Genomic DNA, 19,135 nt, shown 5'->3' on the forward strand with positions numbered 1-19,135 from the left:
TGGATTAATGTCTCCACAAGTTTTATCATTGTCACGAACCGGTCCGCACGGCCATGACAAAGAGGGAGACACATACACAAGGAAAGCCAATTAAAGGATTTTATTTACTAAAGAATAAACATAAGAAAAAGAACCTAACTAAACATGGCGTTTGCAATCAGTAAAGTCAGTGGTGTAGGTGAGGGCATGAGTGAAACAATGTATGTGTGTGATGTTGTAGGGTGTAGAAACTAAGATAAAACCAAACCCAAAACCAAATGCTGCCTCAGGAAGGAGAAGAGAAAGAGCAGTGAGCAGCCAGAGCTTTTAAAAGCTCACTGAGCTCAGGTGCTGCCACTTCCCTGATTACCCGCAGCCACGCCCACTGCTACCTGCAAGGGAGAACACAACAAGGCAGGCAGGGCAGAGAGGGTAGTCACATCATACATGCTTGAAAGAAAATATTGACAGAAATAATACCTGACATGCTGACGTGTTGTGGTAAGTGAGTTGTGTCATTTCCGGGGTTTCTGTGACAGCGTCTCTGTACTGCTCTAGTGAATTCTACTAGCCTGCTTTCTGCTTTCTCACTTCAGTTGCTTTAACATCTACTTCAAGTCTTAACCCACACTAGTTCTGTTTAAACACTTATAGCTCTCCTCCTTTTTACGACTTCCCTGCTAATCTCTTAGCTGTTGTTTGCACGTTACTAGCCTTGTTAGCTACATTAGCTTTACAGTTAGCGATGGCTTCTCCTTCTGCTCTTTCTTGCTTGGTGTGCCACATGTTTAGCTATGCCTCTGCCTCCTTTAGCGACAGTGGTAATTGTAACAAGTGTAGCTTATTTGCTGCGTTGGAGGCGAGGCTTAGTGAATTAGAAGCGCGGCTCCGCACCATGGAAAACCATTCAGTAGCTGCGGTAGTTAGCCAGTCCCCTGTAGCCGGTGCGGAGCCACATAGCATAGCCTCTGCTAGTGGTCCTCCGGTAACACCCGCACAGCCGGGAGTTTAGGTAACCGTTTGCGAGAGGCGTAGCTCCAAGCCGAAGCACACGGCTTACCACCATGTTTCACGTTTCACGTTTCCAACCGCTTTTCCCCACTCAGCGACACACCCGCTGAGCATAAAACTCTGGTTATTGGCAGCTCTATTCTGAGGAACATTAAGTTAGCAACACCAGCGGCCATAGTCAAATGTATCCCTGGGGCCAGAGCGGGCGACATTAAATCAAATTTAAAACTGCTGGCTAAAGCTAAACGTAGATTCAGTAAGATTGTTATTCACCTCGGCGGCAATGACACCCGGTTACGCCAATCGGAGGTCACTAAAATTAATATTGCCTCGGTGTGTGAACACGCAAAAACGATGTCGGACTCCGTAGTTTTCTCTGGACCCCTTCCAAATCTGACCACTGATGTCATGTTTAGCCGCATGTCATCATTTAATAGCTGGCTGTCTGGTGGTGTCCAGCAAACAATGTGGGTTTTGTTAATAATTGGCAAACTTTCTGGGGAAAACCTGGTCTTATTAGGAGAGACGGCATTCATCCCACTTAGGATGGAGCTGCTCTCATTTCTAGGAACCTGGCAAATTTTATTAGTAATTCAAATCCCTGACAACCCAGAGTTGAGATCAGGACTCAGAATCACAGTCCTATACGCCTCTCCTGAGCTTCTAGTTCAGTTACCCACCCATAGTTTTCATAGTTTTATACAAACGGTTTCTGTCCCCCGACCACCTAAATTATTTAAATCTAAAATTAAACAAAGAGGAGTTGTGCATAACAACCTCATAAAAATTAAAACCTCTTCTGTGACAGAAAGACAAAACAGGAGAATTAAATGCGGACTGTTAAATATCAGGTCTCTATCATCTAAAGCAGTGTAAGTAAACAAATTAAAATCAGATAATCATATTGATTTACTCAGTCTCACGGACACCTGGCTGTGTCAAGATGAATATGTCAGTCTAAATGAATCCACTCCTCCCAGTCATAATAATACCCACATTCCTCGAGGCAGCAGCCAAAGAGGGGGAGTTGCAGCCATTTTTAACTCTAGTCTGTTAATCAACCCTAAACCTAAACTAGATTATAATTCATTTGAAAGCCTCGTTCTTAGTCTTTTACATCCAACCTGGAAAACCTCGCAGCCACTTTTATTCGTTATAGTGTACCGTGCTCCTGGCCCGTATTCTGAATTTGTATCTGAATTCTCAGAGTTTTTATCCAGTTTAGTTCTTAAATCAGATAAAGTTATTATTGTAGGCGATTTTAACATTCATGTTGACGTTGATAATGACTCCCTGGCTACCGCGTTTATCTCATTATTAGACTCCATTGGCTTCAGTCAGGGTGTACATGAACCCACTCACTGTTTTAACCATACCCTCGATCTAGTTCTGACATATGGAATTGAAATTGTCTTTCCACAGAATCCCTCGCTATCGGATCATTATTTGATTACTTTTGATTTCTTTTTACTCGATTACACGCCACTCAGCAACAGTTACTATACTAGATGTTTATCAGATAGTGCTGTCGCAAAATTTAAGGAAATGATTACTCCGTCGTTAAATTCAATACCAAGTCCTTCAGTAACAGAGGTTTCCCGTACCGACTTTAACCTCTCCCGAATTGATCATCTTGTCGATAGTGCCGTAGGCTCGCTGTGAACAACACTCGACTCTGTAGCTCCTCTTAAAATGAAGTTAACAAAGCAAAGAAATTTCGCTCCTTGGTATAACTCTCAAACCCTTAAGTTAAAACAAATATTGCGAAAATTTGAAAGGAATTGGCGATTAACCAAACTGGAAGAATCTCATTTAATCTGGGCAGACAGTCTCAAAACATATAAGAGGGGCCTCTGCAATGCCAGAGCAAACTATTACTCAGCATTAATAGAAGAAAACAACCCCAGGATTCTTTTCAGCACTGTAGCCAGGCTGACTGAGAGTCAGAGCTCTATTGAGCCTTGTATTCCTTTAGCCCTTAGCAGTAATGATTTTATGAGCTTTTTTAATGACAAAATTCTAACTATTAGAGGCAAAATTCATGACCTCCTGTCCTCAGATAGTACCTATCTAACCTCAAACACAGCTGTAAGACCTAATATATATTTACATTGCTTCTCCCCAATTTTTCTTCAAGAATTGACCGCAGTGATTTCTTCATCTAAATCATCCTCGTGTCTCTTAGACCCCATCCCAACTAGGCTACATAAGGAGGTCTTTCCTTTAGTTAACACTCATATATTAGATATGATCAGTCTATCCTTATTAACAGTCTTTTAAGGTAGCTGTAATTAAACCTCTCCTAAAAAAGCCCACCCTGGATCCAGAGGTGTTAGCCAACTATAGACCAATATGTAATCTTCCCTTTCTTTCAAAGATCCTTGAGAAAGTAGTCGCAGACCAGCTGTGTGATTTTCTCCATGATAATAATTTATTTGAGGAATTTCAGTCAGGATTTAGAGTGCATCATAGCACTGACACAGCACTAGTTAAAATTACAAATGACCTTCTGGTTGCTTCAGACAAAGGACTCGTCTCTGTACTTGTTTTATTAGATCTTAGTGCTGCGTTTGACACAATTGACCATCAAATTCTGCTACAGAGGCTGGAACACTTAATTGGCCTAAAAGGTTCTGCATTAAGCTGGTTTAAATCTTATTTATCTGATCATTTTCAGTTTGTTCACGTTCATAATGAATCATCCTTACGTACTAAAGTTTGTTTTGGAGTTCCGTAAGGTTCTGTGCTCGGACCAATCCTATTTACTCTATATATGCTTCCTTTAGGTAACATCATTAGAAATCACTCTGTAAATTTCCATTGTTATGCGGATGATACACAGTTGTATTTATCTATGAAGCCAGAATATAGTAATCAATTAACTACACTTCATAATTGCCTTAAAGACATAAAAACCTGGATGAGCACCAATTTCCTGATGTTAAATTAAGACAAAACTGAAGTTATTGTTCTTGGCCCCAAACAACTCAGAGACTCTCTATCTGATGACATTGTTTCTCTAGATGGCATTGCTCTCTCTAGCACTACCGTAAGAAAACTCAGAGTAACATTTGATCAAGATTTGTCTTTTAATTCTCATTTAAAACAAACCTCACGGACTGCATTTTTTCATCTGAGTAATATTGCGAAAATTAGGCCTATCCTGACCCGAAAAGATGCAGAAAAATTGGTCAATGCTTTTGTTACCTCAAGGCTGGATTACTGTAACTCTCTATTATCAGGTAGCTCTAGTAAGTCCTTAAAAACTCTCCAGCTAATTCAGAATGCAGCAGCACGTGTACTAACAGGAACTAAGAAACAAGATCATATTTCTCCTGTTTTAGCTTCTCTGCACTGGCTCCCTGTAAAATCCAGAATTGAATTTAAAATCCTACTGTTAACTTATAAAGCTCTAAATGGTCAAGCTCCGTCATATCCTAGAGAGCTCATAGTGCCATATAATCCCACCAGAACTCTGCGCTCTGAGAACGCAGGGTTACTCGTGATCCCTAAAGTCTCCAAAAGTAGATCAGGAGCCAGAGCCTTCAGCTATCAGGCTCCTCTCCTGTGGAATCATCTTCCTGTTACAGTCCTGGAGGCAGACACCGTCTCCACATTTAAGGCTAGACTTAAGACTTTCCTCTTTGATAAAGCTTATAATTAGGGCTGGCTCAGGCTTGCCTTGTACCAGCCCCTAGTTAAGCTGACTTAGGCCTAGTCTGCCGGAGGACCCCCTGTAATACACCGGGCACCTTCGGCCATTCTGGATGTCACTAACTCGGCTTCTTCTCCTGAGCCTTTGTGCTCCACTGTCTCTCAGGTTAACTCATATTGCAGTGGTGCCTGGATAGTGTGACGTGTGTGGTTGTGCTGCTGCCGTGGTCCTGCCAGATGCCTCCTGCTGCTGCTGTCATCATTTGTCATACTTCGACTGTTATTATCCACATATGATTATTGTCACATATGTATACTGTCAGATATTAATATATACTTTCAACATATTGTATCACAGTAGCCAGAACTATAATTATAATATTATTACTTTCGATAATGTTGTTGTAAGCTACTGTCATTACCGTCTGTCCTGCATCTCTCTCTCTCTCTGTCTCTCTCTCTCTTTTTTCTGTCTCATCGTATCATACGGATTACTGTTAATTTATTATGCTGATCTGTTCTGTACGACATCTATTGCACGTCTGTCCGTCCTGGAAGAGGGATCCCTCCTCAGTTGCTCTTCCTGAGGTTTCTACCGTTTTTTTCCCCCGTTAAAGGGTTTTTTTGGGGGAGTTTTTCCTTATCCCCTGTGAGGGTCCAAAGGACAGAGGGATGTCGTATGCTGTAAAGCCCTGTGAGGCAAATTGTGATTTGTGATATTGGGCTTTGTAAATAAAATTGATTGAATTAATTGATTGAAACCTCATAATTTACACTTTCCAATGCATCCACTGCCAAATAATGAGATTTTTTTTAAATAACGTGATTTAGATAAAACATAAAAGTTTTTAAATGAATCATTTACAGAGATGGAGCGCTAAATGGCCTCCTCCCCTCCTCCCCCACTATTCACATGATAACGACACTATAGGCTAATTGCTTTCATTCTGTCAGTTTCAATAGGTGTATTTTTCGGGGGAATCATGGTGAGAACGGCCACAGTAAAGACATTAGAATATCCTGCAGGTCAAAGCATCACTCATTTGTTTTGAGGTGAACTTATTTCAGTGGATTACCCGGTGGTATAATGTGAAATCGGCGCGGTCAGTTGTTTCCGAGCAGTGCGTCTCATCAGATCAGATCTGCCATTCACATTATTGTAGCACAGTGTGTGGTGACACATACATAAAATATGGATCACTTTGAAATGACTTGACTCTGTGTGTGAGTCTGTGTTCATACTGTTAATGATAATTTAGAACTTTTGTCAGCTGCTGTCTTTACTTCATTACTCCACTTAGGCCTACTCTTAAATATGATCCAGAAATATAAACAAGGCAGAAGAGGCAATGAAGTGTTCATTGAAACAATTAAGCATTGTTGTTTTGTCACTAATAATTTTTGAGTCTTTTATAATACTATGCGAAGCTCAGACCTGGCCCTATCTCCTACAATTGTCTTCCAAAACATCTTTGGTTATTTAATTTTTTCACTGTGTGGTTGTTTTTCAAAATAAGCAGCCTTTGTTTTTGTTTTTTTATTGTGCCTGTACATTACGTAACTGCCTAAAAATCAGCTAGTCTGATTTCAGATGAGACTGAAAGTGACCGAGGCTGCAGCATAGCCGTACAGAACGTGAGCTGCTGAGAGCAAACAGCGACTGGTGGTGCCTTCACTCAAACTGCCCTCTGATCCTGACAGAAACTCAAACAGCGAGTTTGAATGAAGTTCTTGAATATATCGGCAGTCGCCGATTGTATAGCTAAGTGTGGCTGATGGGAAAATCCCTGGAGACCTTCTTCAGGATCGCAAAGACAAACTGGAAAAAACAACAGCCAAGGCTGGCAGGCTGAGAGGGCAGATTATCATTGACTGAGTAGTTTTGTCACCTAGCATTATGTTTTGGCTGACAAAGTAATGGCTTTTGGCTGTGGTGGTGATACACAGTCTCCAGGCACTTTACAGTAAGGCATGTTTGTTGCTGATAACACTATAGTGTTAGTAAATTTGTGTCATTTTTCCGGTGTGGTTAATAACACCAGTGGTATTAAATTTGTGTTCTTTCTGGTGTTCTAGTTAAACAGTGAAGTATGTTTTTTTAGACGCCTTTACTTTGTCTAAACTTGTGACACCCACCTCCACATGCTGGGCGGGTTTGGGGAGTATTTTGGGGTTGAGTGTCTGGAGCTCGGGGGCAATTCATCCTGGTGCATGTAGGCATTGAATTAATGTCTGTGAAAGAAGGAAATCAGCTTCTCTGTCAATGTAACATTCACTGAGAAATGTATTGCTTCAATTGACTGAATTTACCATCAACAAATTGGAAAGCCACTTCAAATGTGGAGAATGTTTCCTTTAAATCTTGCTTCATAATAATGCAAGGTTTTGCTCTCAAGGATTTTGTGTAGCATACAATACTAATAACACAATCAACACTGATATCATTTGCAAAAATGGAAGCATAAGAGTATTAATTAGGACAGTTTGTTAAAAATAAAATCAAAGAAGAGGTTGATTTAGGTAAAGTTTTGTTGGTGCATCAACTACCTTGAAAAGATTTAAAGAATTACAGTAAGATTTTAACTCATCAGTACACCCCAGTACAATAATAATAATAATAATAATAAGACAGGCCAGATATAAGCTTCATTACAAAAGGAGGTGAGTCATTAGTGGCAGAGGGTAGTCTATAGAACCAACTATACCCAAGTGAAAGGTCTAAAGCTAGAAATTGAAATTGCCTGCTCACTTGAGACCAACACTTTCACCTGGAGCATGCTCTTAATCTTACTATATAATGACGAAAACTGTCTGTTGGTGTGTCTGTGGGTGTGTCTGTTCCATGTTTTTCTCCTCACAGACTTGGTCAATCCATGTGAAATTTGGTACAGTGGTAGAGGGTAATGGGAGGATGCTAATTAAGCAATATTACATCAATTGGCCAAAGGGGGGCGCTACAGCAACCGACTGAAATTGCAAACTTTGAATGGGCATATCTCATGCCTCGTATGTTGTAGAGACATGAAACTTTGCACAGAGATGCCTCTCCTCATCAGGAACAAATTTGCCCCAAGAACCCATAACTTCCAGTCATATACATTTTCCGCCATTTTAAATTTTTTGAAAAACACTTAAAATCGATCTCTTCCTAAGCGCCATATCGATTTTTACTAAACTTGGTAGATATGTAGAACAGGACGCCTCAAAGTGACTGGAGAAGTTTAACTCTAATTGGCAACTGGGTGGTGCTATAGGAACAGAAAGAATTATGTTGTCAACAGTCTCAGGAGCATCTTTGCACAGCCTGCACCTGAGGTCCTGTCTGGTGTGGTAGACCCCTGCTTCTATTGATCTTGTACTAAGCGCCTGTCCATGATTAGTGCTTCTGTGCTGTCTTTCAGTCTAGCCTTTTCCAGTCACTGGAAGGATTTCTTTATGTTGGCCACTTCTTTAATCTGTTGGTGGCACGTGCCGTGCAAGGACTTGTTCTTCCATGATGGTTCGTCCTCATCTTCGGCATTCTCCGATTTCTGCAGCTTGAGGTATTCACGTAGCAGCTCATCTTTGGGGGGCATCTTCCTGATGTATTCCTGGATCTTGGTTGTTAAGTCCTGGACAGTTGCTCTGATGCTGATCAGTCCTCCGCCTCCCTCGTTTCGCTTACTGTACAGTCTCAGGGTGTTGGACTTGGGATGAAACCCTCCATGCATTGTGAGAGGCTTCCTTTTTTGATATCAGTGGCCTCTATCTCCTCCTTTGGCCAGCTTATTATACCAGCTGGATATCTAATGACCGGCAGGGCGTTGATGGCTTGGACCTTGTTCTTTCCCACGGAACCTCAAGGTATTTGTAGTTGTCCTGAACATCTGCAATACTGCCCTCTGGTAGTTCAACCCCCTCAGTTCTGATCATCTTCCCTCTCTTTGACACCATCCAACTGCACTTATCTAGTCCGAATGACATTCCAATGTCATTGCTGTAGATCGTGGTGATGTGGATCAGTGAGTCGATGTCTTGCTCATTCCTGGCATACAGCTTGATGTCATCCATGTAGAGACGGTGACTGATGGTTGCTCCAGTTTGGAATTGCTATCTGTAGCCACTGAGAGTGTTCAGGCCTATGCAGTAACAGTAGCAGGGACAATGCATCACCTTGGTATATGTCACACTTGATGGTAACTTGTGCACCTGGCTTTGAGTTGGACTCCAGAGTTGTTTCCACAGTCCCATTGATGAAGGCTCTTAGTCTTCTGTTGATTTTGTACATTTCCATTATCCATGTTTGTTGGATTGAGTCATAGGCTTTCTTGTAGTCGATCCAGGCAGCGCACAGGAATGGTCTTTGTGGCTTACAGTGTGGCTTACAGTATTGATATTGTAGCCAAGCATCTCCAGGATCACTGTTGCTGTGGTGTATATCAGCTGATGGTCTCAGTTATGGTCCTACTTGGGATAATAAGTAGTACTGCACCCACATCATCTAGCAGACTTTCAGAGGGTACTTTGTCACTTAGCCTCGGTAATTGGCTTTGGGATGCTGGGTTTCCAGCTTGTCCATGATTTTCAACCTCAGGTCATTCACCCGTACTGTAAGATAATCTGTATCGTAAGGGCTTGTTGGGGCTTGGTACCCACTCCTGGAGTGTTGAGATGATGATGATGACATCCCCAGTTTGACCTGTCATCCTGGCTCCCTCCTTGCCTTAGCATGTTTGTTGTACCTTATCAAATTCTAGTTGCGATAGCAGTTGCTGTCTGTGGATATTGGAGCACTGAGCTGGGAGTTGTTTCTTTGTCAGCCTAGATGTTTGGTTTCGAAGCATCTGTATATTTCACATCCTCTGCATGTAACCCTGTCATGTGGAATAAAAGCAGGAGACGAAGTGAACTCTAACTCAACCTCCTGACCTAGTGTGCAGTTGCAGTTTGTGGACCAGTGTACCTAATAAAAGAGCTCAGATATGAGGAATGTCCATAGTACAAAGTTTACAAAACAGCAGGTGCTCATCTCTACCTAAGGCTTTGTTGTCTTCCTCAGGTCAGTTATCTGGAGAAGAAGGTGACAGAGTTGGAAAGCGACAGTCTGGCCAACGGTGACCTCAAGTCTAAACTCAAACAGGAGAACACACAACTTGTACACAGGTGGGAAAACACAAGCCCTGGATCCGTTATTTATTCATTAAAATGAGTCGGGTTTACTTTTACAAAAAGAACACGTGATTTTCATGTTTTCACATGCTGAGTATTATATTTCATGCGTTAAATATCTAAAAACCACATTATGCCTAAACCATGCAGAAAACATGCTCGGGCGGCATGGGAGTGTATCTCATAGATACAGTGTATTACATGTGATATTACTCAAGAATGTGATAAATTCACGTGCTTATTTTGAAAGACTCGGGGTAGAGTACTAGGTCTGATGGTTTGCTCTGTAGGTCTATGTAATCTCATCTGGAAATCATACAGTTTGTAATGGGTGGAGTTTGGACCCAATAGAATGAACTGGCGGAACAGTTTATTCTAAGCTTTAATGCACCACTTTAATAAATACAGGGAATGCAGACTGGGGAAGAAACAGAGAGAATCAATGTTCAGTTTAGAAGACAGAAGGTAGAGTGGATTACCGGGGATCAGACGAAGCAGGTGAGTCGCGGGCAGGGTCAATACCAAGGAAGCAGTCTGGAAACAAATTCTGGAAGGCCTTGCATGAGGAGAAGAACAATTTGGCAAGGAGTGTCTGTGAAGCGGGCGTCTTATAGTGACAGGGGGTATTAATCCACAGGTGAGCGGCATAAGCCTGATGAGGTGAGGACTGGCAGGGGCGGGAAATGAGTGGACAGGCTATAGGCTGGCAGGTAGGTGTGGTGAGGAGGCGGAGTGAATGGAAAATTACTGAATGAGCTGAGGAGATGGCATGTATGGAGGATGAAAGCTGCCCAGTGTGACAGCTTATGATGGCAGCTTTATTGCTGCTATGTTAAACACTGCATGTTTCCATTAGGGATGCACTTATCCGACTTTTTCAGACCTGATAGCTGGGATTTTAATGTCAGCCAATAATGTGTACTGATCAAATGCTAGTGTTAATAAGCTGTATGCCTCACTGCGTGGAAGTGACTAGAAGTATTTTTTTTATGTGTAACACAACATCAGACTTGACTGGAACATTGCTTTCCCAAGCCCCCGATCACACAGAAAGCATTTTGCAGGTTGCAAAACATGAGGCCCACCACATTGCCTTTTTAAAAAATTTTTTTTAAATTGATTGCCACTACTAAAAACACGCTTGCTGCGCCTTTTTATTGTTGCTAGGCAACTACCACATCACCTCCTTACCCTAACCTTCCTGTGTAATCAATGTACCATTTATTTTGGCTGGCTAAAACTACTTAATTATTGTCACAGTAAATAGTAGCTAGTTCCTAAAATGGACAGGCAGAGGGTACTTGCTGTAGCTCTGGTTGAGGGTGAGAGGCTATCAGCAATTAGTTTGTTGGGCACAGGGAAATGGAGATATGTGTGGGTACATGAGACCCTAAAAAAGAGGGGGGGTCACGGGGAGTACCACCAGTCGGTCCAGGAGCTTAGCCTCCATGATGGCCGTTTCCAGGCACATTTTTGGATGACTCAGGGGCAGTTTGACAATCTGCTGTCAACCATGGGCCTAGTATAGTTTATCAAATGTGACCTTGTTGTCATGACCACCACAGAAGGCCCGCCTCTCAGATCATCTGATTGGATAATGGGAAAAAGAAGAAATGGGGCACTTTCCTGCTCTGAGTTGAATTTTTTCAACTAAAGGAGTTTGCAGCGCTTCAACAAAATGCCAGGTGCCTAGAGTGCAGAAATGCGAGGCATATAGCAATGCAAAAACAGAAAGCAAAAAGCTTCATTCTCATTAAAAACCACTATAAAAAGCCGCCTCCAGCTGCTGAAATGCTTTTTGTGTGACCGGGGCCTAACTCTGTAAGAGCAAAATGTTACAAATAGATAGGTGATGGGTGACATGCTTCCAGCCAGCTGGCATTTGTTGTTCACTCCCTCAGCTATATAGTCTACTGCATGACATAGTGCGTGCACATGTAACCAGACATCATTAGAACAGAATTGGTTGGATCGGCCCCAGTATAAATATCAGCCCAATATCAGTATTGGATTGGTACATCGTTCCCATTTCATGTAATGTTGTTTTTTCCTTACATTGTTCATATTTGCTTCACAGGGTGCATGAGCTGGAGGAGCAGGTGAAGGATGCAGAGGCAAGGGCTGATCAGAGTTTGGAGGAGGAGACCAAGAGGCACCGGGAGGCTTATAGCAAGATGGACAGGGACAGAAACACCGAGATAGACCTGCTCTGCAACAGGTAAACTCATAAATAATATTCCACCATCATCCAGACCATAAGAGATGATGGGACTCACGTTGATTCTAACTCTAGGTCAAAAACAAATTCACCAATACCTCATGTAAATAAGGTTGCTCAAAACCGTCCAAACTGCACAGGGACCAGCACGGAATAAAGAGGCAAACAATACTTGGTTTTGTCTCTAGAAGTCCTGGATAATAGTGCTGGTCCCAGACTTTAAAAACAGTGTTCCTACTCTTCCTGTGGTGGGTAGATGTGGAAATTCACGCAACCTTTTTTTCCCCCAAACTTTAGAAATGTTAGCTAAATGGTTTGCTGAGTTGATGGTTTGAAAAAAGATCAGCTTTCCTGGTGATGTTTCATCTATGTTAGCTTACTTTTAATGCATCTTGGTGCTTGGCTCAGGTTTATCTGTTGCATTCCATATTGCATGGTGCCGCCAGTTCGACCATATTGTGTGTGTGTGTGTGTGTGTGTGTGTGTGTGTGTGTGTGTGTGTGTGTGTGTGTGTGTGCATACACAGGGTACAGCTGTTGGAAGAAGAGAATGGAGAGATGAAGTTAAATGTGTGCAGACTTAAGTCACAGACTGAGAAACTGGACCAGGTAAGTGTGATTCCATTTATTACAACTGGGGTATTTTTTATGTAATTTAGGCCTCCTCATTATACTACTCTGAATAGTAATAACATTATTGTACTTACCAAGTTATTTTGGTGAGATCTGGGAATGCAGCAACTATACTAAGAACCCACACAGACAATTTAGACAAAGTGGAGTAGGTTGAAGATGTTTTCCTGATTCTATAGGAAAATACGAAAAAGCTATAAATTTGAGCGTATTACCATCTGGGGGGGCTTTAATTTTGAAAATCCAGCCAACACCAGAGCCAAAGTGACTGAGGTCCACCAGCAGTGGTTCCAAATCTACCTCTTTCATACCCCCTGCGATTCCCCAGTAGCCAGGTCAGCCTAGGACATACAGCATGGGCGTAGAAGACGCAGGGTAGGCTTGGGACATGTCCCCTGCACTTGCTCTAACTGTGCCCTCTGTCCCCCACACTTTTTACGGCCATTACAACCGTTCGATTCATTTTTAACATGTGGTAGCGTGTTTTTCCGAGCCATATTTAAACGCACCACGAGTAGGCGGCACCAGGCGGCCTACACATGCTGTCGGGTTGTGATCTGAATCAATCACTCAGATGAGACGTGTGCTGCTGGGCAGTGCTGCTGTGTGTTAACTATGTTCAGCTAACCAGCCAGCAAGAAGCAAAAACCCTTGCACAGTTTCTTCCAAACAAACCGTGTAAGTTGAGTAATGCTGTTGCATGTAGATAATGTTAGCTAAATGATGACTAATTAATAGATGCCAATACATCAAGTTAAGCTAGTTAACAAGAATACTAATGTTATTGTTACCTATGTTAAATCGCTTGCTAGCTAGTTTCATGCTAGGAATAAACCCATTCCCTAGTTTCTGTGCAGAACTTGTGCTCACTATTGCTTTGCACATATTTTTTTAATCTTTACTGCCACAATAGAAAGAGCAGGGTCAATAGAAAGAGCAGGGTCAGGAAGGAGACATTGGACCAGAGGCCAGCAAGGTTGATCATGCAGGGTCTTCACAGGTGAGGAGGCCCAGCGACTACGGATGGAAAGTAGCTAGTAAGCTAAATCCAGTACAAAGCATCTCTTCTCATTTTGAGACTAATGTTATTTTGTACATTGTCCCTGATACAAATAAACTTATTAAACTATAACTGGCTGAGAAAAAATATCTATAATATAAAAGTGACTTTGCAATTAATTTCCACATGCTATGTCACCACTACTATTCTTAATTCTATTTATAAATTTTGCTTTGCACATTTATTATCTATATTATTGCAATAGATAGAAGAGGGACAGGGAGAAACCAGGCAGGTATCAGGACAGGGACCTGACAGCAGCACAAATTATCAGCCCAAGGCTTCACAGGTAAGGAGAAATTATTACTGGCCAAGGAAAAGTCTATAGGATAAGAGTGACTCTAAGATTAATTTTCACAGCTATTTCAGAACTACTCTTATTTATACTCTAAAATGTTTTTTGTCTGTATTGCAATAGGTAGCACAGGGAGAAGGACATGTGTCAGGACAGACACCAGGCTTATGTTATGTCTATGTCTATGTCTATCTTAAATTATGTGGCTAATTACCCTGTTACCTTGTCACTTCCATTCCATTTTGTGTGCTAATAACTTGCAAACAGGAATGGTGTTTTACTGAACTTTTCGTATTCAGTGTTGTCATTTGGCACTTCATTATCTGGCTACTTACCCTGTAGATGCTCGAGGGTCATTCTGTGTCAACTCAACCAGAGTTTGGCAGCTAAAACTTTAGATTTTGATAGTATATAATTTTAAAGAACTAAAGTTGGTCCCCTGGTGCTGTACTGTGGCTGTTTGTGGTTATGTGGTTCTTTAGCCCCTAAGGAGAGGTGCAATTGAATGCAAGAGGATGATAAATCACTCAATAGACCTCTGAACAATTTGTCCCCCTACTTTTGAAATGATGGCTACGCCCCTGACATACAGTCAACTTTGTCACAATGATAAATCCTGTCCAAACCAAGTTCCTTATACAGTTTACAAAAAGTAAAGCGTAAGGACAAGTCAAAAGCTGTGAGTACATGTCTCCTAATAGAGGCTACCAGAAAGCAAAAGAGTTTTGAAAGAAAAAATTGGAAATAGGTTCAAGATCTCTTATGCCTTCTTGGAAAGGACTCTATACTTGTCCCAAATTAAATCTGAGGATTCAAGGTCACTGCTTGGCTGATATCAGACATAACTGCCAATTTGTTACATTGTGTCCACTCCTAATCAATCAGCAGAGACCAAGTATCCACCTGGTTCATTGCAACACCTGCAACGCCTTGCCACAGTTACACGGTTTGACGAAAACTCAAGCCTGTAATAACTTTTCTTTTACAAGGTGTTTCACTGGAAAAGACAAAGGTTTGAAGTCATTTGGACAAAAGCTCTAGGACAACTTAGTTAATTCACGAGCCCTGGAAATGGACAAAAATGCACAAAAGTAGCACAAGTAAACTCAAAATAGCAGACTTCCTGTTGGGTTTGGAGCATGGCTTTAAGAGGCTTTTTTTGTACGTCTTAGAGTGTTACAGGTGCCTACCAAGTTTCATACATGCAGATGAAACCAGCTTCGGGGGCTGCTTCATTGAAATTTTCTAGGGGGCGCTGTTGAGCCACCTTGGCTCATCAATCCTGTAAAGTTTGGGGAAGATTGGACCATGTATGCTGGGGTTATAAACTAACTAAAACTTCTTGTTTTGTGGCGAGACCCCTAAGTTTGATGCCATCCCACGGTCACACGGATTGATGAAAACTCAAGCTTCGAATAACTTTTCTTATCAAGGTCATGTGGTAGGACAAACCAAGGTTTAAAGTGGATCGGATGAAATCTCTTTGAGGAGTTTGTTAGTTTAGGACCCCTGGAAATGGCCAAAAATGCACCAAAATTGCACAGTAAATTCAAAATGACCGATTTCCTGTTTGGTTTAGAGCATGGGCCTGGGAGGCTTTTTTGCTACATCCTGCGATCTTACGTGTGCCTACCAAGTTTCATACATGTGGGTGAAAGTAGCTTTGGGGGCTGTTTTTTTTCTTTTTGTAGGGGGCGCTACTGAGTCATTTTTGGCACCTGAGCATGAGACCCCTAAAAAATCAAATTTTTCACCACTTCTGATATATCTGCAAAGTTTCATGAATTTTCAAGTATGTTAAGCTCCCCAAAAATGCAATTCAAGAAGAAGAAGAACATTTTCAATAGCCTTTGTGGCCACCTGCGGCCGGTGCTCCGGCCCTGAAAATTCCTTGCATTTCAATAGGGTCCTCACACCGCCAGGGGCCCGGGCCATAATAATAATAATAATGTTAAACGGAGCAGTTTCAATAGGGCCTTCACCTGCCTGCTTTTGATGCTTGGGCCCTAATAATTCCTTGCACCACAGGTGCTCGGGTCCTAATAGTAATTCCTTCAGTTTCAATTGGGTCCTTGCACCGGTCAGTGCTCGGGCCCTAATAATAATAAAAAAAGACAAAACAATAGGGTATCAGCCCTTTGGGCTTGAACTCCTATTTACTGTCCATGCAGGCAAGTATTTGTTCAGCTAGGAAAGCTACCATGGGTTTTGCCCTGTAGGGTGACATTGTCGGTTTGTTGTGCAGCTGACAGTTACATGGTTGCTGCCACAGGATGGCAGATTACACTCCATTTAAACAACTTTCCCAGCCCTCGCTGTTACATGCTAATTTCAGCACACTGAAATCATAGCTGCCAACTCTCACGCATTCGCCGCGAGAGTCACGCAATTGGTTGATTTCACACAGTCTCACGCCACACCTCCAATTTCTCACTTGGAAAAAAAAAAAAAAAGTGATGATAGCCAAGAGTGTGTAAAGCAGTAATCAGAGCAAAGGGTGGCTATTTTGAAGAAACTAGAATATAAAACATGTTTTCAGTTATTTCACCTTTTTTTGTTAAGTACATAACTCCACGTGTTCATTCATAGTTTTGATGCCTTCAGTGAGAATCTACAATGTAAATAGTCATGAAAATAAAGAAAACGCATTGAATGAGAAGGTGTGTCCAAACTTTTGGCCTGTACTGTATATAGCAAGGGCCTTGCTTTAGAGAGGTTGCCATCTTGCACCGCCATGTATGTATGGTAGCCCGAGCGGACGATCCAGCCAGCCAGAGAACGCGTTTCGCGTGTATAAATGAACCAACGAAGACAGTGAAAGGAAGGAAGAAGGAGGAGGAAACAGCAGAGAGTGTTAGTAGTTCGTCGATAGAGAGTAGTGAAAAGTTTTTTTAGTTATAAAGTTTGCGAATGGACCACACTTACCACGCAATAAGAGTGAATGAACCCGAACCGTCATCTGTGAGGAAAAGAAGACACAACTTCACTCCTTGTGATGCACTCTCTGCGGCGCTTTTCCTCCTGATGATAGATCTCCCCAACGATGGTAGCACCGAATCCCATTCTGTGCAGCAAAATGGGAGCGGAGGATTCAGCCTCGCTTCTCACCCGCTCAGCATCCAACACATGGAGTTCCTCATCTGTATGCTCCAGCTCAAACAGGTATGGCTCTAGATCTGTGTCCGCTACAAGAAACTTCAAAATCGCGTTTAAAGTCGTCCATTGTAGCTACTATAGTCCGGAGATATTGCTAGGCTAAATAAACAGCTGAGCTCTGTTTACAGGCTACGCTGTCAGTCAGTGTGCTGGCTGGAGATTGGTGGAGCAGAGAGGGGAAGGCTGCCCCGCTGGGTACTGTAAGTGAGTATGTGTGTATGAAGTGTGTGTGTTACGCTAGAAGAGTCAGAGTTTGGGACAGAGTGTTTTACGTGCTACCCCCTGGAGTGTGTGTTTTTGGAGCGCTCAAATAAACGGGCCTTTTTCCCGAATGCTACTCTGGTCTCCTGCTCATGAGTGATTCATTACAATATCGTAACATGGTTTAGATTTCTAAATAAATATTCACCTCGTCGCTAGATAGACCTACTCCTGAAAAACTCTGGCTTTTCATCCCTACGAGGCCACTGTCATTTACCCAACGGGAGGGGTGAGCGAGTGAGCCCTGCAGTCTAGAATCTGACCACTGATGTCACTGTTTTCAACGGTTTTCAACCCATTTTACACACTGGCCCTTTAAAACACAATTGTCTGTGATATTAATAGGTAATAATTAATTGGTATTAATGTGTAGGCCTAAACAACAAAATTGCGGTTGGCCCCGCTGAATCTCACTCCAAGGCCTTTTGAAAAGTTGGCAGCCCTGCTGAAATGAAGCAGGCCCACTGATCTGTAGTCACACCAACATACCTCTTTTGCTGGGGTTTTGAGAGTGAAGCAGGGCAACGTAAAAGAACTTACCATGTTAGATGATATTAAAAAGACATGTCTACTTGAACAGCTTAAAGAGCAGCATCTACCTTATCAAAAGCATCTGCTATTGTTGTTATTACTCCTCATTGGTTCCAGCACATCTCTCAACAATGCTTAACAACAGCTTGACAGCAGTGTTAGTCCCACCCAGTTGCCTGCGATATAGCACTTACAATTACCATCACCTGGATGACTGAGAATCACCGACAAACACACTGATTGGTTAATCTTAAGTCCCCCACAGCGCTCATTGGTTGTTTTTTATTTTGATCGATAAACCGCTGTTTCATGTCACAGTCCCAGACCAGAATCAGTCAACTCGAACAAAGTGGAGTTTGCAGATTCAAAGGTCTGGACCCAGGCAAGTACACTGTAGGATTATGCCATGTTCCTTAGGAGCTGCTGCAGTGCTGTGGATGAAATAGAATACTTTGAGGAACTGGCCCAGTATGCAACATGAGAAGCCTTGCACTCAAGTTACCATACAGGTCCCGGGAGAAATGGCACAGCAAAGCCTATAGATTGCAAGAAGAGCACCATTGTAGGGTTAGAATTTTAAACCTTGTCTTTTTTATTGAAAAACAAGCCTGCATAGCAGCTGACCCACTCTTTGGTGACCTTCAAGACCAGTCAGCTAGTAAAGGAAAGGCTAGATCCCCTGTCAAGTCACAAGTCTCAAAGTCAAGTGTTGCTATTTCCCAAAAAGTGAAGGAGCCTGAAACCTCTTGTCCTTTTTGTAGCTAAGGACACACACTGGAGTTGTGTAAGCAACTTTTACAGCAAACTCAGAAACAAGCTCAGCTTCATTTATAAAGCCCCCCATCGGGATGGTGGTGTGTCTCCCTTAAGCTCAGGTCCTATACCAGAGGCCTGGGAGTTTGAGGGTTCTGTGCAGTATCTTAGCTGTTCATAGGACTGCACTCTTCTGGACAGAGACCTCAGATGTTGTACCTAGAATCTACCGAAGCCACTCTCCCAGTGTGGGGGTCACAGCCCCCAGTGCTCCGATTACTACTGGCACCACGATTGCCTTTACTCCTCACCCTTTTTTTTGTAGCTCCTCTGTCAGCCTTAGCCTAACGGGGTCCTTCACAAGGCTGGATTTTTAAAATAAAAGCCTCTAGATGGTACCAAGAGTTTACCAGGGACCGTGAACAAGGCTGGATTTA

General features: G+C 42.3%; 1 protein-coding gene across 2 annotated transcripts in view; it reads left to right on the forward strand.

Annotated features, from left to right (window-relative positions):
* Positions 1-19,135, forward strand: part of rab11fip4a (RAB11 family interacting protein 4 (class II) a) — a 121,862-nt gene that overhangs the window by 66,678 nt on the left and 36,049 nt on the right. For both annotated transcript variants that reach the window (XM_049560223.1, XM_049560225.1), the window contains 3 exons: positions 9,683-9,786; positions 11,870-12,010; positions 12,537-12,618. In XM_049560223.1, the coding sequence (XP_049416180.1) occupies positions 9,683-9,786; positions 11,870-12,010; positions 12,537-12,618 (327 nt within the window). The remainder of the gene's footprint in view (positions 1-9,682; positions 9,787-11,869; positions 12,011-12,536; positions 12,619-19,135) is intronic.

This window comes from Epinephelus fuscoguttatus, linkage group LG19 (genome assembly GCF_011397635.1).
Source record: "Epinephelus fuscoguttatus linkage group LG19, E.fuscoguttatus.final_Chr_v1".
In the NCBI taxonomy this organism is placed as follows: Eukaryota; Metazoa; Chordata; class Actinopteri; order Perciformes; family Serranidae; genus Epinephelus; species Epinephelus fuscoguttatus.